The sequence below is a fragment of the Boleophthalmus pectinirostris genome, unplaced genomic scaffold (assembly GCF_026225935.1).
Source record: "Boleophthalmus pectinirostris isolate CB_2022bp ecotype Guang Dong unplaced genomic scaffold, ASM2622593v1 HiC_scaffold_16, whole genome shotgun sequence".
Classification (NCBI taxonomy): domain Eukaryota; kingdom Metazoa; phylum Chordata; class Actinopteri; order Gobiiformes; family Gobiidae; genus Boleophthalmus; species Boleophthalmus pectinirostris.
The window spans coordinates 30,093,490-30,119,078 of NW_026571095.1; the positions used below are offsets into that span (position 1 = coordinate 30,093,490).

Below are 25,589 nucleotides of genomic sequence, written 5' to 3' on the forward strand. Positions count from 1 at the left end.
CAAGTTTATTTGTACAGCACAATTCGTACACAAAGTAATTCAAAGTGCTTTACACAAGAAGAAAAACATTAAAATCACAATATAAACAAATCAAAACATAAATAATCATCATCAAATTAAAGAATAAATTAAAAAAGAGAGAGAGAGACGTTAATTAGACATAAATTATAGAGAAGAGTGTGGAATGAAAACCTTTCAGTCATATGTACAGTTAAACAGAACAGTTTTAAGACTTGGGACTTGTCTCAGACTTGAGGTTAAAGACTTGCAAAATGATGACTTGGTCCCACCTGTGCAGTCCTGGATTGAGTCTTGAGAAAGTTCAGGATAGTTTCGATTAAAGTTTAATGTCATACTGTGGAACATTGACGGAAAAGTAGTATCCTCTTGGCCACAAATTGGTGACGGTCCCTCCACCAGAAAAATTATAATACACCTTTAAGTTTTAATAAAGTCATGATTTAATTTTAGCTTCTTCATGTAGAAAGTCAAATGTGATGATTAATAAAACTATTTTTTAAATATATACTTTAACAAATGTACATAAAAGAACAATTAATCTGTGTGGTTCTACAAAAAATAAAATAAAAATAAATACAATTCTCATTAGCATTTTTTAACATTTATACATTTAGATACAAGTTTGGAAGGTAGCTGTCTATAAGCTCCTGTCATAATTTCTATAATATCTATTAATTCACTGCCCTCCAGTATAAAATGATTCCTAATTTCTGTATTAAAATTAAAAATGTCTTAACTGGAAATACCTAAACAAGTCAGAGTTATCTAGGTCAAATTTATAAACGTACTATGATAAAACAATTTTGAGAACGATTACATTTTTTTACGCGCTTCCAGTCCACCAGTCGTCGCTATTTTACACTTCCCATCGCCTCACAACAACACCAAAAATGGAAGAAACACGCGCGGCGGAAGAGGAAGTGGAATCAACCCGGAAGCGGCGCACGGAACCGCTGCTGCCAGATCTGTTCCCCCGTCAGGGCAGCGAAAAACTGACCGCTGTCCGCCGCATTTCACACCGTTCACGTCCAAACACCGACACAAACAACACGCCAACATGTCTAAGACCACGCTGTCGGCTCGCTTCAGGAAAGTAGACGTTGATGAGTACGATGAAAACAAGTTTGTAGATGAAGAAGATGGAGCAGAGAACCTGGGCGGACCAGACGAGTCAGAAGTGGACTCGCTACTCCGACAATATCCTTTCAATTTTTCGCTTTAAACGTGTTTTTAGTTTCACATGGACTTGGAAGAATGTGGTTAAGACATCTGCTTGTATTTTTGTGTGAAAGTGTTTCAAGTTGTTCCAAATTGGCACCGCGTAATTCGAGTACGTGGGTTAATTAGTCGGTAGATCTTGTGCGTAATTGCGCATGGTGATTTGTGGTGTCATGCGTGGTTACTCTACAAATAGTGGGTTGTGAAACAAGTACGCTGTTTTATGATTCTATTTTGAATTAACTTATGTGGAGCTGTCAAAGTTATTTCCGGGTTCATGTCAGAAATGGGTGTGGTTGTGCGTGAACTGTACTAGTTTTTCTCTTCCCTATAGGTAGGCTCAGTTTTTTTTTTTTTTTTTTCTCCAACAGTCACATAGATAACGCATACAGTACGGGGGTGGTGTGCAGTTACAAGAGAGCTAAAGAAAGAAAAAAAAATATATATACAAAACAACAAACAAGATAAGACCACAAACTAAGTATACTTAATCAAATGAAGGCTTGTATCAAAGTGTAGGGGAGAGTGATTTTGTTATAAGTATTTTCTATATGTTTTAATAGCTTTTTTTTGTTCTGGAAGTGTTTTATTGTTTGGAAGTATTGCTGTATTTCGTTATTATGATACCCTTTTGGTTTATTTTGAGTCCATTTTGTTTTGTGTATATGATATTTCACCAGCATGATGAGAGTCTGAGTCAGAGAGCTTTGTGGATGGAGGGTTTGTCACTTTCTTGGAGGCTGATCACATGTCTGGTTTTGGTTTGGATGAGTTGCTGTATGTGGGTCCAGATGTTTCTGTCTGTACAATGATAGTACAGGTGAGTGATTGTTTCAGTTTCGACAGATGTCACAGTTGTAATCTATCTCTAATTTAATATTTGAATTTTTTCTACGTTTTTTTTTTTTTTTTGGCTGGGTAAATATTATGGAAAGTAAAGGTAGGCACTAGGCAAGCTGTAGTCATGCATTGCTCCACTCTACTGGTTATTTTCAGATGGCAAATATGTACAGTATATAGCGAATTCTGATTATTAATCTCTTAGATCAGTTGTCTCACCATTTATATCCAACCCCGCACAACACTGCAGATCTATGACAGTGTGAATGATTAGTTATGTAGCAAATCTATAGACATTCTTTAGGTGTGGGATGGGCCGTACATTCAGACATGTTTAGACCCGTGCAGAGGAACAGCCCACCACAGCTGGCGTTAGAATACTGCCCTGAGGTGACAAAAGATCCATACGGTGTGCTCCTTGACTCTAGTTCTCAAGGGGAACATGCAAGGAGCTCTTCTGGCTGTGCTCAAGAACCCTCCAATCAACACCAAGAACCAGAACGTGAAGGTGGGTCTAGTCTCTTTGTCCATCACTGTTCAGTCACCCCTGACCGTGCACTGCAACCTGGACTGTTTATGTGAAAACACTCCAGCTCTTTCTACAACCTACTGTTTATCATCAGGTTGTTGTATTGCATTCAAGTGGAACACAAGTCTGCTAGTGCTGCAGTTAAACCCGTGTTCACTTTTACTAACCACTGGTTGAGTAACAATGGTAGTGTAGGATTCTGACACAGTGGTGTAGCAACATCACTGAAGAATTTACATGTGCAATAGGCCAGATGAACATTCAGAGGGTATAATTCATCCTCACAAGTTTTGACTTCCCGATCGTGTGGGCTTTTTCTGTGTTTGCATGTTCTCCCCGGACTCTCCAAATCAAGAGTGTCCAAACTTTTTTCCTCAAGGGCCACATATCTAATCACAGACGAAACAGAGAGCTGATCGGGGCTGTAGACTGGTGCTCAATACAGTGAATAAATGAAATATGTGCATGTTTAACATGTTAGAATGAGCCATCAGTCTTAATTCATGCTAAGATCCTTAAAACCCCACACTAAAGATTAACTATTAGCTTTATCAAGGTAGATTTTCAAAAAACTTGCAGTAAAAAATGTATTTTTAAGTGATGCAAGGTAATTTGGACCAATTCACCTGGAAGCCTGAGGGCCAAGAAAAATTTGTCTGAGGGCTGCATTTGGCCCATGAGCCATAATTTGGACATGCCTGCTCTAAATCCTCCCAGGTAAGGTAGTCCTGACCAAGACTAGCTCAAGCTCAAGCAGAGATAGGTCCCACTGCTCCTGACATGGGACCCAGTGGCATTGAAGGATGGGTCAAATGAAGAGGACACATTTTGAGGACAATACAGTACACCTTTGTCTATCCTTGTGAATATTTATACTTGCACTACGGGTCAAAAGTTTTAGAACACCGCACTTCCTTCCTTTTCTTTTATTTTTTTTTTAAACTGAAAATGAGTCAGTTTATTATGTCATTGCACTCTGAAATGAAAGCATAGAACAAATACGCAATCTGAGTTGAAAAAGAAATCATGGAATCAATTTATAGACCAAAACGTATTTTAAACTTTTGACTCATCTCACCTTTGGCAGATATAACAGCTGAACACACTCGTGGCTCGTTCTTTTTACAATAGAAATCAAATGTTCTTCAGAAAGTTCTTCCCAAGTCTGTTGCAGAAGTTCCCATAAATGTGTGGCAGTTGTAGGTTTTTTTTTGGCTTTTTCACTCTTCTGTCCAGTTCATTCCAAACCAGCTCGATGGGGTTTAAGTCTGGAGACTGTACTGGACACTCCATGTTTTCAAGATTTACCATCTTGTTTGGCAGAGTTTGGACTTGTGTTTTCTTATCTTTTATCTTTTCTTTTAACCTCTGGCTGTTCAGTTCTTACCTTTGCACCATTTCAAGCTCTTCATTGGACTTGCACGACTTGAACTGCAATAAACAACTGGAAAAATTAGGGTGTTCTAAAATGTATATTCCATTAATTTTGTCCTTTTAACTTTACCTAAAATAATAAATCTGATTCATGATTACTTCCTCATTTGCATGTCATATAGAAAGTATAAAGAAGTGGATGAAGTGAGTGTGACATTCAGATCCAGTCAAATGAAGCTCACTGAGGCTTGCAGTTATAGGAGCGAATTTGGAGCCGATATTAGGAATAGAAATTGATTTACGGACACAACAGTGAAATAAAAACACCCGGATCTTGTAGAGCGGGTTAATACGAACATTTTAAGTCCAAAATGAGAGAGGTGACAATTTTTCAGAGTAAAGTCAAGAGCCAAAGCCGATGGAGTCAGAAGCACCACCCTGATTAAATGCGGGACACAAACACTTTCTATTTTGAATTCCTGTAACTTATATCTGTACTGATTTGGTGTTTTCTTTGGTGTGTTGGTTGCAGGACCGCACGGCCACACTGGTGGTGAAGGTTCTGGCCAGCTTTAAGTCCAGTGACATAGAGAAGGCTGTGGCGTCTCTGGACAAACCCAGCGTGGACCTGCTCATGAAATACATCTACAGAGGCTTTGAGAAGCCCTCAGACAACAGCAGCGCCATCCTGCTTCAGTGGCATGAAAAGGTACTGTCAAAAATATCCACAGAAAACTCAGCAGCTTCATCATTAGTCCAGGAAAGATGTGAAAGTAACAGTAGTGGGTTTTGACTTTGTAGCTGTAATGGGTCTGGTTTTGAAAATTCCTGGTGTCATCCTAATTTAGTCCTGGTTTTGTAATATCCAGGAATTTTTCTGGTTTTGATGTTTCATAGAACTGGTCTTAGAACAGTCCTAGATTAAACTTTCTGATTCAGTACTGATGTTAGTCCAGGAATAATTGTAGGTAAGACCAGTTTCAGTCCAGGATTGTTTGAGGTTCTGCAACAGTCCCACTTTTTTTTAAACTTTGAATGTTTCTAGTTTTAACCATTTAGAGCTGAATCTGGAAGAAGTCATGTGTCGTCTCTAGTTTAGAAGCCAAAGCTAACTATAATTCAGCCAGGCTCATGTGAATAGATTTTTTAAAATGATGTAGGAGCTTAGTCTGGATCCAAATTACAATCAAATATGAAATATTTCTGCATAAGACTGTTAGATTAGTGTTTCCAACAATTTCACAACCCCAAAGTGGGACCCCCTACCCACACAGATGATGCCCTATGAGCACCTGCTCAAAACTATTGTGTCTACATTTAACTCTCAGTGACATGCAGGATAGAATCTATCTCTCTCTTTTGTGGAACAGCCCACTGGTGTCTGCTGGTTTAGCCTTTGCATGACTGAGACCTGAGGGTCAGATTTCTGCTGCAGGTGTGATCTATGAATATGAATAGGAATAGGAAAGTGTGACAGGGAGTGCAATCAGAGGGTTTTATAAACCCCAGTATTTTTTCACATATATGGAATTTGTGTTTTGTCTGTACAAACGTTTTCAAGTAGATTATGATGCACTCTTTTCTAAATGAGTCTTAGATCAGTTTCTTTATGTACATATTACTGATCAGTGCTGTAGTGTGAATGTGTGGGCAGTGGGAAACGCCGTGATAAAAAATCTCCTTCACTTCAGCCCTTTATGATCATCTTTGGTTCTCAGAGAAGTCTGTCTCCAGATTCATAAATTTTATATTCCACGGTATGCACAGCGCAGGTCCACGCACATATCCTCCCGTAGTTTATTTAGCAAGGATCTTTTCTTTTCTTTACAAAGAGCAATATTTTGGTCCATTCACTCAAATGTTTTTTCAGGCCTAGAATAGAAGACTCTTTGTTTCACTCACTTTTGTCATGCTGATCAAAATTTGTACTGTGTCATTCTCTAAATATTCTGTCTGCTCCTGACAGGTGCTTCTTGTGGGAGGAGTGGGCTCTATCATCCGAGTGCTGACCGCCAGAAAGACTGTGTGATCCTGGACTGACCCTCACCAAACGCTGGACCAGTGTCTGACCACAGGGACACGTCTCCTGTCCCTGTGAGGACGCGTCTCCCCTGTCTGTCTCCTGTCTGTCCCCCGTCTGTCTCCCGTCTAAGTCCGAGTGGAGCGTCCTGTCTCCTGCATGTGTCCTCGTGTCTCTGGGATTCTGGCAGGGCGGTGCTGGCGCCTCACTGCAGCACATTTCACACACACGGCCCTTTTACACACACACATGCTTTTTCATTGTTGTTTTTTTTACGATTTTTAACTCTTCAAAGGTTCAGTGTGCCACTTTTCTGCCACTTGCTTGTCGTCATGGAGATGTTATTGCTTTGGCTGGAATGTCCCGTAGTATTGCAAGTGACAGAAAAATATGAAAAACGACCAATTTTTAACGGTTTGTGGTCCAAAGTTATTCTGTAGAACATTCCAGACGACGCAGTAACACCTCCAGGGAGACGAGCAGATGGCAAACTCCTTGAAAAGTTACGCAGTGAAGCTTTAATAGATGAGTAGAGATAGCGTAGTGGTCCAAGCCTGACTGACCAAAGACCAAAGAGTTGCCGGTTCAAATCTGGAATTGTGTTGTACCTTAGCAGGACAGTGTTTTACCCTCTCGGACCATTGTCGAAACGGGGAGGGCATCTGGTGTAATAATTTGCCAAATATTCAGTGTTTTGGATTTTAAAAGCTTACGGTAATTGTCTGTGTAAAGGGGCCTAATCATGTTTTTTTTTTTTTTTTTTTCTAAGCAGCACATTCCTCCTCTGGTGTTGTTTTTTTCTGTTGGACTGGGGGCTGCCTTTGCTGAGTATGTGTTGGTGTTTCTTATTCTTTTTTTTTTTTTTTTTTTTTACGGTCATTCCTTTGTACGTACGGCCTATGTTAAGGCTACACTGCTTCTGTCAGTTTTTGTATCAGAAATAAAGAGTTTATACAAATTTGGTTGTAGTTTCACATTTTTAACAAACCCTAGTCTTACTTGACTTAGAGCACATCAGGAATTGTTAAGTTTTTCATTTGCAGGAGTAGCAATGATACAAATGGCCTCAAACTGTACATAAGACTTTTTTTTCTACAGACTATTGTGTTTTTAAAAAAATATACATCTGACAGGTCTGAAGGTGCAGTTAAGTAGAGAAAACATTACACCCTTAAAGAAAATCAAAATCTTACAGAGTTCAACTTTGATAAACCTCAGACACTAGGTAAACATGCTCAAATCAAACCTAGCTTTTACTGATAATGACTGTAATGCTGGTTTATTATTAATTATAAAAACATTTGACATGACGTCCCATTTGTTTCTTATAATTTCATGATAATCAAATCAGAAAGCAGAATGAGTCTTACACTTGTCTCTCATTTGTGTTGCCAGTTTCAATGTTGAAATCCAGTTGTTTTAAACCTAAACCCCTCTGATCTGAATGCCCAAAAAATATGCTATGTGGGTCTCCAGGAAGAACAGCTCAGCTCAGCGACAGGTGGAAATTAGCACTGGTGCTACAACCTGGTACAATGCATCTCTCCTCATAAGGTTAATATATATTGTGCACTGTCCCTGTTTCATTAAATAAACTAAAAAAAAAAAAAAGGTCATTAACTAAACCCTAGCAACTGTTGCCACTCATGAGTCAGTGCTAGTGCAGCCTCTACAGCTCAGGGAGGGAATTCTGGAGGTTCTGAGCATTGACATGAGACTTGCTCTGTCCATTTACTGAGAATGAGACAAACTTGGATGTGTCTGTCTGCAGGTTAAGGCTCTGGTTCAGTTGTGATCGTAGTATGTTTTTTAAAACAGTACAGGCTGCACACAGCTTCTCCTTTAACATGCACTTTGTAGCTTAGTAGTGTTTGTCACCTGCGCGTCTCCACAGAGATGTTGTCACTGTATGGCATTTAACTTGCATTTATTCAAGACTTTTTTTTTTTCATTAGAAACTTTAGGTTCCTTCTCAGCTGATTGTTTCCATGTAGATAAAATATATTTGTAATGCCAGTAATGCCATACTGTGAAACATTCCAAACACATTAATCATTAATTAATGAATTAATCATTGCATTTATATAATGCCTTTCAAGATACCCAAAGCACTTTACAGTTCATTATTCATTCATTCAACACTTTGTGGTGGAAAACTATTACTGTAGTCACAGCTGCCCTGGAGCAGACTGACGGAAGCGGGGCTGCCAATCTGCGCCATCAGCCCCTCCAACCACCACCATCACTCACACACACACCACTTTCAAACTAGGCAATATGGGTGAAGTGTCTTGATTAAGGGCACGAGTTTTTGCCACTGGCGCCCCCCTGTGGCACCTGGAATTCCCAGCGTCTCCCATCCAAGTACTAACCAGGCCCGGCCCTGCTTAGCACATCTCCATGGAGATAAGAAGGCGACAGACAGTCCACCAGAAAAACGACATAGTGCAACATTATACTAAAGTTTAAATTTTGCAGGGTTTCAGGTAACATCAGAATTTTCTACAGGCCCAATTATATTTAATACAGACTGGGCTCAAATGAATATTGTTCAAATGCCGATTTGTGTTGTAATACAGTGAGTTCTTGGGTCTAGTCACAAATCGAAATGATCAGGTTCAACATTTGTGCATTCACCTTTTGGATATTTCATGGCAAAGTACAGTGTAACCAAAATCTGTCTCTTGCCCCCATCTGGGAGTATGACATTTTAGAACAGGGGTCTCCAACCTGTAGCTCTCCACCCCCTTCCAAGTAGCTCACCAAGGGATTTCAGAATTAACCCACTGTGCTGAATAACACAAATTTGGTTAATGACATGCCTCTTACCATTGTAAATGTATAATTTGGAAGCTCAACTTAGTGCACTAATAAAGGGACAATTGGTCATGTTTTGTAGGCATCTAACTGTACCCCAAGGCTCGCTCTCTTTCTTACAATTGTCTGTTTCTTGCGGTCTAAAAAAAGTAGCTCTCTGGCATTTTTGTTTTGTAAAGGAGATCATAGCAGGAATAAGACTGGAGACTCCTGCTCTAGAATCTGAAAACAACCAACACCCTGAACATCCCCTGGTAGTTCCAAGTACTCTTTCTCCATTTCAACTCTTGTCTTCAGACTGAGCAGTAAATAGAAAACTTTGGTACATATATTTTGGATTTAGAAATGGAAAGTGCTGAGTCATAGATTTTAATTTAACACTGTTGAGTTTCTGTTGTTCAGTATGAAGTCATCTTAGAAATTTGGCCGGACCTGCAGAACACTCTCTGCTGCTGCTGCTCCCGTTTCTATGACAAAACACAATAAAAAGAAACAAAACACGATCACAAGATTCCCTACAAGTCACAGAGCAACAACAGCTGCTAATACCGATGAAGGTATGGTGGCAGAGTGGTCAGCCCCCTTACTGGCTTTAATTCTGAGCCATTTCTTTGTATCTTCTTCCAATGTCTGGTTACTCAAACAAAAACGTGAACATTTTCAGATAATCCTTCCCAGTTGTCCACAGCAGCAATAAAGAAATGCAGACCCTCCTCCAGGCCAAATAAAAGTCAGGTTTGTGGAGATGCAAGCCTGCTCACAGTAAGGACTCATGTTTTTCTAGGTTTCAGTTTTGTCTAAAAGATTACATGTAGCTTTAAAGGTACTCTGCATAACATTTCACCTGCTTGACTCCATGAAAAATATTACGTCGCCTGCAATGTTCTGCAGTATGGTATTAAACGTACCCACCTCCATGGAGACAAAAAGGTGACACCACTAAGCCAAGGTCCTGGTCAGATCCTATATTACAAAAAATGTGATTCTTGAGCTTTTTGTCATGTTATAATGATGTTACCTTCTCAAAAACAGACCTGGAGATGTGTTTTGTTTCATTCACATATTGAGTAACACTTTATTATTCGTCTGCCTACATCTCCAAAGCTCAAAATGCTCAAAATCCACCTTTTGATGTCATGAATAGGGCTGGGCATCATAAAGAAGTTGCTGATACGATACATACCTCGGGCCACAATACAATACATCATTGTTTCCCAAAGACTGGGTCGCAACAAGAGATTTTTTTTGGGTCGCCTTGTCACGATCTGCATGTAGGTCTACAATATACATATACATAGATCTCCATACACCCTCCCTGCTCAAGTTTTCAGCAGCACCACCTTGCCTAACCAATTTTCTGTGGGAACCACTGATTACTGTTTTTCATCGTTTAAAACTTGAGTAATACTAATTGTTCAAAGAGACACCATCACTCAGTCAACAATAAAATATCCTCATTAATGTTCAATAAATGGTGACAAATTTATTTTTGGATTTACGAATAATGTCTACTGACTTGGGTCGCGAAAATATGTGACTTTTAATATATGGGTCCCCAGAAAAAAAGTTTGGGAAACACTGCGATACCCATCTTGATACAGTGCACTTTCGATTCAATATGATATATTTTAAATCGAGTCGATACAGTTCAATTAAAAGTATTTGCTAAATCATTAATGTGATACTAAATGTTTTTGTTAAACCACTTTTTGTGCAAAGTGAATATAAAACACACCAATTTCACTCATCAAAATGTCAAATGTGTTGCACGAATGAGTTTCCTTCCTCTAAACAAGCAACTAAACTGTAGCACAGTCACAAAAATATACCAAAAAATATCCATGGCAAAACAGTATCGATATCATGGGCTGCTGTATCGATGTATTTGATATTTCTGCACAGCCCTAATCGTGAAGTGGTACTTTTCAACCTCACAGCTCCTTTTACCTTTAGTTCAGTAGAGATTGGCAATTCCAGAGCTGAAATGATCCAAATGGTTCTAGTGAAGGTGTATGGAGTTTAAAAACTTAATGGAGCACTTTCTGTATTACCACATGACATCACAATGTGGAACAGAGCGTTTTCAGTTTCAGAGAACATGTGTGAATGAAACAAAACACAACTCCAGGCATGTTTTCGATTAAAAAACATTATAACATAGATCAGAAAACAGTGTAATACAGGCCCTTTAAAAATTAAGACTTCAAAAGTTGACGGTGCCATGACGACGGTCGAAAAACAAGAGCGCAAAATCATACGGCCACTTCGTTTTTTTTTTACAGCTACCATTTTTCAAAAACCAAAAATTGAAACCATATTTAGGAACCAGTCCAGACCATTGTAGTTTAGATAAAAATGGTTTATGGGAGCATTTGAATCATTCGGAGTACAACTTTGTCCAATGCTCAGGTATCTAACCACTTTATGTCACAGTTTTCATTTTCAACCAAAAGCAAAAGTACTGATGACTTCAAAAATACATGTACCCCAAAGCTGCACAGTCTAAAGAGGCCCGTAGTGATATAAACAAATAGAGGATTTTTACATAGCATCGGAACATGGGAAACATCACTCACCAAGAGCATCGGAGCAAATGTCCGTACTGGAAATAAGGCCTCAATACCATAATCACATCCAAAGTCTTCCACTGTAAAGTTAAACGAAAAAGCGCTTTCCGTTTTCTTTTTACGTAACAGAGCTGCCTAGTCGAAACAAAAAACGTACAAATTCATCCACATTTCAGAGAGAGAAAAGACATGCCGATATCTGATTGGATGATAAACCGTTACAGAGGAATTCTTGTCCAATCAGAATACTCCCTGGATTGAAGTTTCATGTAAAAATTACGTTCTAGGGATGCACCGATCCAGCTTTTTCAGTTCCGATATCGATACTTTAAATATCTGCTGATGCCAGACGCCAGTGTAGGGACAGAGAACGACCTTTTTCCTCAAAAAACACAGATCACTTATTACATAACTGATCCAAGTGTTAATATTTTATCCAGCAACTTTTTTAACAGCTTTGAGTGAAAAAAGGTTCAAATAAAATGAGACGTTCTGGACCTGGAAATAAAAGGCACAACCAGGATACCGGTTAAACTGAAATTTTGTCAATACCAATACCAAATCCAGCAAAATTTTCTCAAAAATCGGTGCATCCCTTATCAGTTTTATAGAAAAAGCTGGTATACCTGATGTAAATCAACTATTACTGCTTATTTTAGCTTTTTGTGGTATTAAAAAACAAACAAAAATAAACCGAAAGCACTACAGACGGCAAATTTGGCAGTCCTAAGACAAATAACAACTTGTACAACTTTAAACGTGTGAGTTAAAGGTGCGCTATGTAACTTTTCAGGTGGCGTGTCTCCCATCTTGTTTCTAAAGATTTTATTGCTTTGTCTAAAATATTCAACAGTATGGCATTAGACTTTAAGAGCTGTTTTAATTGACTATATTTAAAAAAAACAGTTTTACTCCACAGATCCGACCTGTAACTTGTGTGGAACATTCTAGACAAGCAGATATTTTGCCCAAAAAGAGTAACACAGCGCACCTTTTATGCACATCTGATGAAAATACAACGTTTCGGGTTCTCATCTTGCTTCCATTGCATCTCAGATTAAAAACAAATCGATACTTTGCAGCTGACGTCATCAAATTTCCCTGGGGGTGTGAAGCTAACCGGAGGCTCTGCTCTGTCTGAAGCTTTGTTACTCAAGTTAGACTTTACTTTTAACACAATCTGACCAGAAAAAACGACAACAGAAGAGCTGATTTGTGCTGTTAAACAAGTCTCCCACACATACAGTTACAATCACACAGTTTTTCAGTTTCACTCTTTTTGTTGAAAATCAAACTCCTAAACATGATCATAAACGCTCCTGAAAATGTGCTCTTTAAATCCATTTAGATTTTTTTCTTGACCATCTTAAAACTTTTATTGTTTGCTGATGTTTGCGTTGTGTGTCTGGCGTAAAGACGCACATAGAACACCCCCAACGTGACATCGCTGCAAAGTATCAACAGAAACACAAGACTTCCAAAAATACCAGTCGTCTTGTTACACATTTAAACCTCGGTGCGTCTTGGCGAATGAGGCCCCCTGCTGTCCGTCCGACGCGTTTGCACAGACTCGGGAGACGATTTGCTGAATTGATCTGCTACCTCCTACAGACAGAAAGACCCAAGAAGAGACACAAGATACAGGATATAAAACAGTTTGTCTTTTTTACAGAAGTCCATGGAGGGGGTCAAAGTTCACTCCTCTCCCGCAGACACACACGCGCGCGGGCCTGGCTTGCGGTGCGTGCGTGTGTGAGTGTGTGTGTGCGTTCCAGTCCGCCCTGCTCTGTTAGTAACCGGCTGTCAGTGTGGGAGTGGGATCCTCAGAAGGGGGGGAAAGGGGAGGAGGAGGGGGACAGGGTCTACTTGTGTTCTTTGGTGGGGGCGAAGTAGAGCTCCATGGGCTTGTTGACCTTCCAGTACTTTTCACTGACCAGCTCCAGAGAGAAGGAGCCATTGAGGACCTGGAGGAGAGAAGAAGGGTTAGTGTTGGGTCATAAAGGGTATCCCCCAGGTTTGACTCCCCCAAATTTAAGACTTTTTAAGACCTTTTTAAGACCACTTAAATGAAAATTAAGACCAATTTCGCACCCTTTATGCAGGCGAAAAACAGCAGATCCAGAAAAACACCAGATCCAGTTCTAATAATGACCAACAATGAAACAACATCTAGAATCTAAGAGCCATTACTAATATATTAATTAAGCTTAACCAGCTTTATTATAAGGATTCTATGAGGAGTGGTTCATATTGAGAAAAGCAGAAACACAGTTTAATTAATAACTGTTAAATAATAAGGTGTCATTAACTTTTATATTAACATAGTTTGTAAATAAACATTTAACATTTAAATTATGTAAAATTATTAACAAATATTAATATGATATTAGTTAATTGTTTTCTATTTGTTAAAAAATTAAAACACAGATTTCATGCAAACAACTAATGTTTAGTTGATGATGAAAAAAGTATTCATTTGTGCCAAATAGATATTTTAGTAAAAATTAATAAATATTAACAAAGGGTTAAGTAATGATTAGTTTGCTGTTTATTTGTGCACTTTATTATAAAGTGTTATCGATAATTTCTTTGCCAAAACCATTAAAGCTGGAGGACCTGACTTTTTTGTAAATATGTAAAGTAAACTGTAAAAGCAGAACAAAATCAGATCACTGCACACTCACTGCTCACGGCAACTAAAAATAAAGTGTTTCTATTTCTCATCAACCCGGTAATCCCCAAAAGCAGTGCTGTGATTGGCTGAGCTTTGGCGGTCCACCCAGTTTTACTTTGTCTGAAAAAGCCTTTCTAAAGCTGCACATGGGGTGACCAAATGTCCCCATTTCCTAAGGACAATCCCAGTTTTGAGCCCTGTGTCCCCGGTCCCAGCAGATATATCTAAAACCAGTGATTTGTCCCAGTTTTATACAAGAAATGTCCAAAGTGTCCCTATTTTTGACCAATCTGATCCCTGCCAACAGTAAACATTGACCAAAACACAAAGAAAATATGACTATACTGACTCACATTAGTGGTGAGTGCGTAACAATTTTCCTTAATTATGCTCTTGTTTTACAGATTTATTATTACGACCCAACCCAAACCAGTTTTTTATTTTGAAAGTCTGGTCAGCCTAGCTCTGCACCAAAGTGAATGTATGTAGTAATGAAAGATTTGCCAAAGTTAGACTGGGTTAAACGCCTCCTTTCTCCTTTTGCCTTTAGTTATGAGTGAGGCGGTGGTGGTACTCACGGTGAACTGGTTTCCAGCTGTGGGGATGTAGATGGTGTACTGCTTCTCTGACGCCGCCTCCACGTTCACAGGACTGGCCTCTGAGTTTCTCCGCAGCTCCTCCAGAGCCAGACGCACGGCCAGGTACTTGGACAGGTGGTCCACTGTGGCGTTCCCAGACGTCTTTATGTAGCGAGGCACAAACTCCACACTGTACAGGACGTGGAAGAAGAAGAGTTACACAAACGGCAAAGCACAACTTGTCCTCAAACTGGGGCTGGACAATATGAGACAAATATGTTCTGTATTTAAGAACAATGTTTAAAATTCAGCTGTGTAAGTAAACCACTGTTACATAATTTCTTCAAGTTCAAGTTACTGAATATAGTTATGCTGCAGGTGTTTCATTATTTTTCTAAACTTAACCACTAATCTGGGTTTATTGTAAATCTTTGAAAAGTAAAATTATCCACATCAAAAACATATAAACCAAATGGGACCAAAACTCAGCTAAAACAGATCACACCTATTGCCATATTGTAACTATTATAACTCACTGGCACTTTTACTGCAGTTTTACCAACTACTTTTATCTTGCCTTCTTAGTATTCAGCACAGAGACCTTGAAAATACGCAGGAATGTGGCTGGTTTTGAACAATCCTCCTGATATACAACTTACTGACACACCAGCACTTTTAAGTTCACCTCTCAAATTAAACATTTTTCAGTGAATTATACCAAACCTTCACAATAGCCTCAAGATGATTTTTTTTTTTTTTTAAAATCTTGGTCGCAAAGTGAGTCCTCCTCTCACGGCGTCTATGATCTATCTTTATCAAACATGTGAGCAACAAAAAACAAAAGCACTATGTCCTAGGGGTGTAACAATAACCAAAATATTGTGATATTGTATTGTCAAAAGTCTCAGATTAATATCAGGGACCATTCCAACATATCGAATCACAAGTTTCTTTGCTTAAATGAAGAGTTATAGTGCAGAAATAGCTAAAAACACAGAGGGAACTAGATAGACCATGACACTTTGCTCCGTTTTGGTGCAAATTACATGAAGAAATAACAGTTCTAAGCACTTTTAAATCTTAGTTATTTGAATTAAGTCTTGTCAAGGCATTTTAAGAGAAAAAAGTAGCATATTCAGAGTTTTATTTGCCTCCACAAAATATCACAATAAATATCGTACTGTAAAATGTATATTGTGAAAATATTGTAAGGTGAGAGTTGGATATTGTTAATCCCTACTAAATCTGTGTATCATTCGTTCATTCGTTTTTCAATATAAAACCAAAAATAAGAAAATGAAAAAAACATTTTTTTTTTCTTTATTTGTCTCCAAAACCAAAATGAAAAAAAATTGATAACGATTAGTTTTTTTAGTTTTTGATTTTGTGTTTAAATGAATAATGGAAAAAACTGTTAACGGCCATTTCCGTGACTATACATACATACAGACTAAACCAGGACTAAACCATTTTCAGTCCCCCGGTCTCAGTCCCCCGGTCTCAGTCCCCCGGTCTCAGTCCCCCGGTCTCAGTCCCCCGGTCTCAGTCCCCCGGTCTCAGTCCCCCGGTCTCAGTCCCCCGGTCTCAGTCCCCCGGTCTCAGTCCCCCGGTCTCAGTCCCCCGGTCTCAGTCCCCCGGTCTCAGTCCCCCGGTCTCAGTCCCCCGGTCTCGGACCTGGTTTAGTCCTGGTTTAGTCCTAGTTTTGTACTAGTTTAGTCCTGGTGGTTCAGTCCGTATGCGGACCAAAAGTCTGGCATCGCAGTTTAAGTCACGGAAACGGGAAACGGACATTATCCGTTTTTTCCATTAATCATTTAAACACAAAATCAAAAACTGAAAAAAATTATTTTGGTTTTGGAGACAAGTAATAAAGAAAATATTTTTTATTTTTTTGTTTTCTTATTTTTGGTTTAATATTGAAAAACGAATGAACGGAAGATACATGAATTCTACAATCTCCCCATTTCTCTTTCATTTACCAACTTCTATACACAAAAAATACTGTTTGCACCATGTACAAAAGCAGTAACATTACCACACGGAGCCTGACACTCGCTCTTTTGTGTAGTGTGACATCCATAAAATAAACTGGATACCAGGCTTTAAACAAACTCTAATGCTTCTTGTGTACATCTCCTTTGACTAAAATGCTCAATAGGCTCATCTCAAGCACTTCCACAGACCAGAATAGACTTGAAACATTCTGAAGCACATTTCTACATGACTCATCTCCCAGTGCGGTGTACCTGTTGTGAGCGTCGTCCTTCTCCATGAGGGTGGGGTGGGGCCTGAACACCAGCTCGATCTCACTGGCTCCTCCGTCCATGGCCGAGTCTGCTCCTCCGTTCTCTGCCGCGTTGTCCATGTCCAGACCGCTGTCGTCACTCGTCTTTGTGCGCTTAATACTGGGACCAGCCTCCTGTTAGGAGCAAACTACCTTTGATTAGCGGTCCCCCATTATATCCTGATAATAGTCTGGAAAAACTAGAACGCATGTCTTTATCTTTGTATTTGACAAACTGGCTTTAGTTGTTGGGTAAAACAGAGCTTGGGGGTTTAATCCTGATTTGCCTGTACTACCAAGCAGGATCCTTTTCTACTGGGGTAGATTTCTATGGCAACATGCTCTGAGAGTCATTCAGTGCTTTCAGCAACGCCCTCTGGTGGTCAGGACAGAACAAAGGTCAACTGAGCCGGTCCTTTGTAATGTCACTCATCCAGGTCTATCTTGGTGAGGGACAGATAAGGCTATTTCACCCATGCTCACACATAGGGCCCAAGTTACCGTATTTTTCAAACTATAAGTCGCACTTTTTTCCATGGTTTGGGTTGGTCCTGCGACTTACATATTAAAATGTTCACACTGACAGTAGAGAGAGGCTCTAGGCTTGTGTGCCAGTATCTGCTGCTTCTATTACTCCTGTACCACTGTCACTTCACTCTACTGTGCATGTCTCCTGCAGAAAAAGATTCTCTCCTGCTGCAAGTAGTGAAATATTCAGCCGAAAACGATAATCACGCGGAAAGAAAGTTTGGAGTGAGTGAGTGAGAAACTTGTGAGGGACTGGCGGAAAGCGGGGATGGAGAACACAGCTTCACGGGAACCGGGAGGGTGCACCACGCAACTTTCCTGGAAGTCAGTGGATGGCTCGACAAAGCCTGGACTTCAGTAAACCATCCTGTTGGGATTCAGAAAGGCCGGAATAATTCTAACTGGAACTGATGCTGACTCTGACAACAGCTACACAAGAAGAAGTAGCGGCGTTCTGTTTACCTCCGGAGGTCATGGAATTGCTCAGAAGTGACACCGAGGATGAAGAATTCAATGGATTTAGTGATTTGGAGTGAGATGGAGAGTTTGGTAAACTTGTTCTGTTGTTTATGCTATAGTTATCTGAAGAACTGTTCATTTGTGTAGTTAACAACCTGTTGTTCTCTGTTCTACTTGCCTTTCAAGATGAATGTCGGTTCCTGGTCTCTGATTTTATGAAATACATTTTCACCCAAAAGTGCGACTTATATTTTTGTTTTTCTTCTTCATTATGCATTTTTTGGCTGGTGCGGCTTATACTACGGAAAATATGGTAATAAAGCAAGCCAAAGGCGAGCTCTTCACAAGTGTGTGGTGGTTGTGTGTGGACCTGGTTGCTGTGGACGGATGCGTTGCTACAGTGGGAGGAGTCTCCGTTGTCCTCTGCTCCACTGCCGTTCTCCACCGTGTGTCTCTTCCCGCGCTGCAGTCTAAGCACAGCATCAGTTTCATTAGAAAGCGCACAGAATAGAGCATGTACAGAGTGCGGTGACGCGGCGGTACCTGGTCATAGCTTGGATCTTGAGCCCCTCCTCTATGCTGTGGGACAGGGCCTGCTGGTTGTTGTGTTTGCTGATGCGGGCCAGGACCCTCTCCTGGTGAGCCTCGTACTCGTCACGGCTGGGGTAGATCTTACCTGAACACACAGTCACATGTTTAACACCGGAGTTTATCAGAGGACATTAGGGGACCTCTGACTTACTGATGAGAGCGTCAAAGTTTGGGTCTGGACGCAGCGACCGCTTTGACACCAGCTTTTTACGACAGGTTGGACACTCTTTGTTTCTGTAACACAAGACACACAAGTATTAGATGTTTTATAATCTGACAAGGCCTTGCTGATACGAAAATCTCTCAAGGACAGCCCCACTGATCTCCAGGACGGCACCACAATAAAAGTCAGAAGTTCAAAACATGTTTATAACCACAATTTAATGAAAGATTGATTCCTTATTTTAATGGTGTAGTTGTTTACCTCAAAAACGCTGTATATTTAGGATTGTGTATCATAAGAACAGGACAGGAGGGCATGCTTTGGGGGCAATTGCTGTCCATTACGAAGTTGTTGATATGATACATACCTCGATACATAGGTCATGACATGATGCGCTTTTCGATACAGTGAGCTTTCGATTCGATACGATATATTTCACATCGAATGGCAATGGTTCAGTGTAAAAAAGGCTAAATCATGGCTGTGATACTAAAAGTTAAGCAAGTCTACCAAGTTTGTGCAAAGTTAATTTGAAAAACACCAATTTTACTCATTAATATAGTGTAAATGTCACCACTTTTGTAGCTCTTACACAAAATAATTTAGTAAAATATACCAAAAATTACTCATGGCCATATATCGATACAGCAGCCCACAATATCGATACTGTATCATCACAATAAACGATACAATATATCGATATTTTTATATTTTTGCACACCCCTACTGCTGTCCTTGCCCTGCTCCATAGACATACTCTGGACTTCACTGTATTGTATGCTGCCTGAAATACGAATTTCCTCTGGGATAATAAGCATTTATCTGTCTATCTAATCACGTTCAATGAATGTTATCCCAGTTTTTGGCCTCCGCTTTGAGAAGTTCAGTTATAAAGGACATGTACAAATCATCAACAGGAGAATGCCACAAAAACAACATAACATAAATAAATTAGTTCAGATACACACTTTGTTGATCCAGTACAGTCGGTTTAATATTTAAAGAAGCACTCACAGTTATATCACTTTGTTTCTAAAGGTGTGATTTGGTCATGTTTTAGCAGGTGTTGTAGCCCGGAAGGCTTGAAAGTAATTGCATTTTAACACCCACACCAAAACCAGGCTTCATCAAGTGAATGAAATGAAAGCCCACATGGTTTTTTACGTGACAACATTATAAATGGTAGGTTATAAAACTAACAATCAGTGCAGGGCTGAGTCAACTAAAAACATGCCCTGCCCATCGATTAGCTGACTGAAAAGGGGGTGTGACAAAAGCTCCAAATGTTCAGTGTCTATGATCTGACCGTGTATCTGACCCAGACTGCACTCACTTAGACTTAAGACAAACTTTATTGATCCACAAAGGAAATTATCTGGACACAGTAGCTCATTCATCACAATTAGAGGTGTGCAAAAATATCAACATATTGTATCGTTTAACATGATTATGCAGCAGCTCATGTTACTAATTCTGTATCGATACACCGCCAAGAGTATTTTTTGGTATATTTTACTAAATTGTTTTGTTACAGTGCTACAGGAAACTTGTTTATTTTCATGGTTTTGATGATTAAAATGTGTGTTTCATATTAACTTTGCACAAGAAGTGATTTAACAAAAACTTTTAATATCACAGCCATAATTTAGCCTTTATTTTTTACTGAATCACATCGAATCGATTTGAAATATATCGTATCAAACTAAAACTGCACTGTATCGAGGTATGTATCATATTGTGGCCTATATATCGAAGTATGTATAGTATCTGCAACTTCTTAATGATACCCAGCCCTAATCACAATAAAATATAATAACAAAGAGTAAAAATATAAAAAATAAATTCTAAATAAGTAGCAAAAAAGGCCTAATTATATAAATGTATGTAAAAATATAAATATATAAATAAATGTATGTACAAGTCAAAATAAAATAGAAAAATAAGTAATTAAAAAAAAAAATCTCAGCTATATATATAAGAGTTCATAGGAAGACAGTGCAAAAAAAAAAAAAAAAAAAAGACTACACAAGAGTACAATTACAGAGTTCACCACGCAAAACCAACTATTTCAACAGATAAAGTTATGTGTTTAAAAAAGGCAGATGAACCTCCTGATTCACTCCCAAATCCTCAGCTAGTTCACTCCACACCCTTTCCTTTCTGCTGTTGTGCATATGCTCATACTTAAATAATTAGTCAACCAATTGATACTTTGGAGGGGTTCACACTGGGGGTGTTCTGCCTGTATGCATAAGGCAAAATGTTCAGCAGTTACTATGGTGACACAATGTAGAAACTGGCAAACACTGCTCAAAATGGATTTAAACAACACATTTTCAGGAGCCTGTGACCAATACGAGCGTTCATGGTCCTGTTTAGGAGTTTGATTTTTAACTAAAAGGTGACAGTGACTAACAGAAAAAGTGTTGAATAACGCTGCCTTAGCCTGTGACTAATATTATTTGAGAGGGACTTTTTTTAACAGCAAAAATCAGCTCACTTGTTCTAGTTTTAGCGAGGTCTGTTCTTTCTGGTCAGATTGTGTTAAAACAAAACTCAGATTAAAATCTAACTCGAGTAACAGGACTTCAGACAGAGCAGTGCCTAGGCCTGTAACGACAACAGATTTGGCTGGACGATTATTTGACCAAGAAATTATTGCAATAAACGATAATATTATCATTTTAAGACAATTTTTAACTAATATAATGACAAAGGAATAAAAATGCAAATACACCCTTTTAAAGATCAATAAAGATTACTTCCTAAAGAACATTTAACACAGGAACTGCAAGTGGAACTGGTTTGAAAAAGAGCTGGACGTACCCGGAGCGCAGCGCTGTGATGATGCAGTCGGCGCAGAAGCGGTGCAGACATTCTTTGGTGGTCATGGTGTTCTTGAGCATGTCCAGGCAGATGGGACACATGAGCTCACTGTGGAGCGAGCGCGGGGACACGGCGATCTCCAGCCCGTCTGTGATGGCCTCCTGAACACACACAGACACACACACAGGGGCATGTTCACAGCAAAGTCTATTGTTCTTTTCTCAAATGGGAGCAACTGTTTATTTGATGGGACATTTTAATTGGACTGCACTCTGGTCCAGGAGTTGCCCCTGTGTCCTGTGGGTAATCTAATTAACTTACTACTAACACATGACATATTGGCTCACTATGTTACCTTTTATTGTTTTGAAAAACTTATATTCGCCCAAAGCAGTGTAAAAAGTGTAATAAGTTGCACTTTAGTTTTTGACGCCCTAAATCCCCCTCCCTTTGCTCTCACACCTCCTTTAGACATCACAACACAATCAGAACAAACATGCATGTGTAGTATGTTTTTATGAGGGAACAACGTTAATGGTAGAAAGCTCCAAAAAGTTGATTTTGCCTTTAATGATTTCCATATGTTACACAACCAAACTCTGCATTTCTGCCACCTGCTGTGAGTGTGATGTTTAAGTGCTCATTCAATCAGCAAAAATAATTAAATCATTAAAATGAAGAGAGTTCAAGTTTTTAAAAAAGGTAACAAAGTATTGATGTCTGATAATAATGTAAGGCACATATAGAGGCCTGTGCCAAAAACTGAAAGATCAATCGCAGTCTCAATAGGGCAAGAGCATTTTACACGTGTACAGCGAATCCTGTGGTAGTAAAAACTCGAGGCGTTGAAGAGGAGTTAGACTCTTGTTTAGGAAAAAAACGGTCAGGGCCATAGCGTGTCTCTATCTCCTCACATTTCACAAGTTTTGACTTAAATCTGCACAGTTTGACTAAAAGTCCAGAGTCTCCTTCCCTCTGCCTGTGTGTGTCTGCCCCGCTCTCCTTCTGCCTCTCTCTGATCCAGCCGCAGCTCCTCACCTTTTCTTCTCTTTCTCGTCTTTATAATCCAAGTTAAAGAATGTAAACAACTATTTTCACACCGTTTATGAGTGAAACTTAAGACCTCATTTAGCACACAGATGATCACACGTGCTTCTGCTGCTGGTGTTAACACGCAGATGTATTTAGGTTTAATGTATTGTATGAACTCATTCCAAACTTCAAATGTGGATTTCTCCAGAATTATTGGTCCAAACAACATGAAATAAAACCTGAAGTGATCCTTACACCCTGCGCTGTCTATGTTTTCAAAGATGGAAGAAGACAATCAAAAATCAAACTTAGTATGGGGGATATGATTCTTTTCCCCGCCATATCTACCAGCCCAATACATTTAGACACAAGTGCGACAGGAGAGGGCCAGCAGAAACAGCAGAAACAGCAGTGGAAATAGGAAAAAAAGAGTGGAGTGAATGTGCTGAGGCGGTGCTTCACCTGAGGAGTTCTCTGCAGCTCGTAGAGGCTCAGCTCCCAGGTTTTACTGAGGGGCTGCACCCCGTTGGTCTGTACCGTCTGGGTCATCTCTGCCTCTGCAACACAGCCACAAAACAAACTGTTCTTCAGCTCCACACACCACACATAACTGAACATGTGCTCAGCAAAACTAAGAAGTTTAATGTATTATAAAATATAGACAATAGACAATCGCATCATTAGTGTTATAACCTTAAATTAGTATTACCCCCCAAAATGATTGTAAATGTACAAAAAGAACAGAAAAATAAGTTCCCCACAAGCTCTCCACAAAAAAAGTCCCCGACATAAATATTAATCCCCAAAAATTATTGTTCCATCTCTCATGTATTGAACGATAAATTTATATAGTCATTATTGTGACAGACCCAACTCTGTCACAGCTGCCCTGGGGCAGACTGACAGGCTGTGCATGTAATCTCCCATTTCCATTCACACCGGCACAAGCCTTACAAACAAACAAACAAACACACAAACAAGACTGCTTTATATGAACATAAACATAATGTGACAAAGTTAAGTGGCATTCATTAAATAAACTGTATTTTACAGATTTCAGTATCAGAAGCACAAAATGATGTCACATGAAACATCGCAGTGACTGTACTAATTTGACAAAGTTCTCTTTATCGTAGGGATTATAACAATTATTTTCTTTGATTCATTGAAAAGAAATTAGTGATAAATATGAGATTTTCATGAATTTGACTCAAATGACGAGAGTACACTCACAGACACACAACACAAAATGTGCCATTGTAACTAAAGCTCAGTCTGAGCCATAACACGTCTTGAGTGAATAGCCCAGATGATGATAATTCTGTTGCTAAATGGGGTTGACTCTCATTTCAGGCGAACAATAATAATATCTTACATCATGTTTTCCAGATCCTCATAGTCACTTTACAATATAAGAAATTATTCACTCTTCACATGGTGTTGGCAATGGCCACAGCTGCCCTGGGGCAGACGGGCCAAAGTGAGGCTGCAAGTCTCTGCCAATTAATTGCAATTCATTACATTGCTTGAGCCCTACTTTCTTATCCAAAGAAATCTTCTGCGTGTAACCTGTACAACTCCATTGATACTTCAGGGACCTACAAGGTAAAGAGCCAAACGCGTGTGTGCCCTGCCCCCTGCCCCACGCCTCCATGTGACTCGGGACGGGGGTGACATGTCGGACAATTGTAGCACTGGTGGTGGAGCCTTGGTTTTGTTTTTTAAGAACAGAAGAAAAGCCCAGAAATCGCTTTACCTGAAGTTTGAGTTTTTACCTCTTATCTCACTGTGCATTCTTCTTGACACTATCATGTCTTCCCTCTCACACTCTAATTGATTTTTGTCTGCGTTTGACCATTCTGTTTAGTATATACTACACATAATACCATAAATAAAAGAAAAACTACACACTTGATGCATTTTCGATGTGAAATTCAGAGAAAAGACCCAGACTCTGCGGCTCGGCTAATGCTAATAGTTAGCTTCCCATGCTAGCTGCTCCTCATAATCGTCCAGGTGAGTCAGAGAAAACAGGCCGATAGAGGCGCTTTAAAGCCTTAAACCGTGTCCAGAGTCAGTGTGTGTGTGCTGTGTGGTGTGGGGAGCCCGCTGTGTGCGGACTGTCCGGGGTAAAACGCTCCTAGAGGGAGAGATTCGGGGAGAACCGCGGATGCGCTCCGCGCTGTGACAGAGGGAAAAACAACAACAGAAAGAGCCGCGGCTCCGATCTGTGCAGATGTGAAGCTTTCCCCGGGCTCCGGGCTCCTTTACACCCAACAGAACGGGCTAACACGCCGGTAACTACATGACAACAACCCCCTCCACATTATATGCCCCCTAGTTCAGTCAAATGTCACGTTTGTGCACTTACATTTTCAGTTTTGAGACGAGCAGATCCAGCGGCGCGTTTGGACCAAGGCAATATGGCGGATTCAGAGGAAACTGTGCATTCTGGGAAACTGAGGCTCTCAAAGGGGCCCCCAAGTTACGGCTCCGCTATGACATAACGATACCTACAGACAGGGTCTTGAACATAGCATAGCCTATATACAGTATATCACATTATATGTAAACAACCAGTGTGTTTGCGTTTATAATGCGTTTCTGTACGAAACTTAATTGTTTTTAAAAAGGGTTCCATACCCATGAAGAATGCTGAAACCTCTAGTCTAACCCATTCTCCACATGCATTTAGAAATCCAAACCTCAGCATGGCAAAACTGCTGTCTGAGACTGATCAAGGTTACGGCTGTAGTTTCATGTTACAATTCCAATTTACACTATACAGTTCAGTCCAGCTACTACACTCTCCTAACAAGAGCATGGATTCACTTAATTTATTTGTTATACTCAACTAACAAGACATATAACCTAGGCTGGGATTTATATTAGGCTTTCATAAGGTTTAAATAAGTGGTGGATGAAGTAGCCTACTAAATTTAATCACTTAAGTAAAAATACAGATACAATAAAAATCACATGAAATTATGAAAACTTAAAAATATAAAATAAAATAATACGTAAGAACTGAGCTGATTTAAGGCATTTCATTTATTTCTTTTTCTTTT

At 39.5% G+C, this 25,589-nt stretch overlaps 2 protein-coding genes across 2 annotated transcripts; one reads left to right on the top strand and one right to left on the bottom strand.

Moving 5' to 3' along the window:
* Window positions 1-944: 944 nt before the first annotated feature.
* On the top strand, window positions 945-6,960 carry LOC110155711 (actin-related protein 2/3 complex subunit 5-like). The gene is made up of 4 exons (XM_055151568.1): window positions 945-1,217; window positions 2,514-2,587; window positions 4,515-4,691; window positions 5,949-6,960. The coding sequence occupies exons 1-4, from the start codon at window positions 1,079-1,081 to the stop codon at window positions 6,009-6,011; spliced, it is 453 nt and encodes a 150-aa protein (XP_055007543.1). The 5' UTR covers window positions 945-1,078; the 3' UTR covers window positions 6,012-6,960.
* Window positions 6,961-11,163: 4,203 nt separating this feature from the next.
* Window positions 11,164-24,976, bottom strand: rnf2 (ring finger protein 2). The gene is made up of 9 exons (XM_020919868.2): window positions 24,893-24,976; window positions 22,984-23,078; window positions 21,490-21,650; window positions 18,652-18,734; window positions 18,453-18,585; window positions 18,280-18,379; window positions 16,885-17,057; window positions 14,639-14,828; window positions 11,164-13,350 (listed from the first exon to the last, which is right to left on the bottom strand). The coding sequence occupies exons 2-9, from the start codon at window positions 23,068-23,070 to the stop codon at window positions 13,249-13,251; spliced, it is 1,029 nt and encodes a 342-aa protein (XP_020775527.1). The 5' UTR covers window positions 23,071-23,078; window positions 24,893-24,976; the 3' UTR covers window positions 11,164-13,248.
* Window positions 24,977-25,589: the final 613 nt, after the last annotated feature.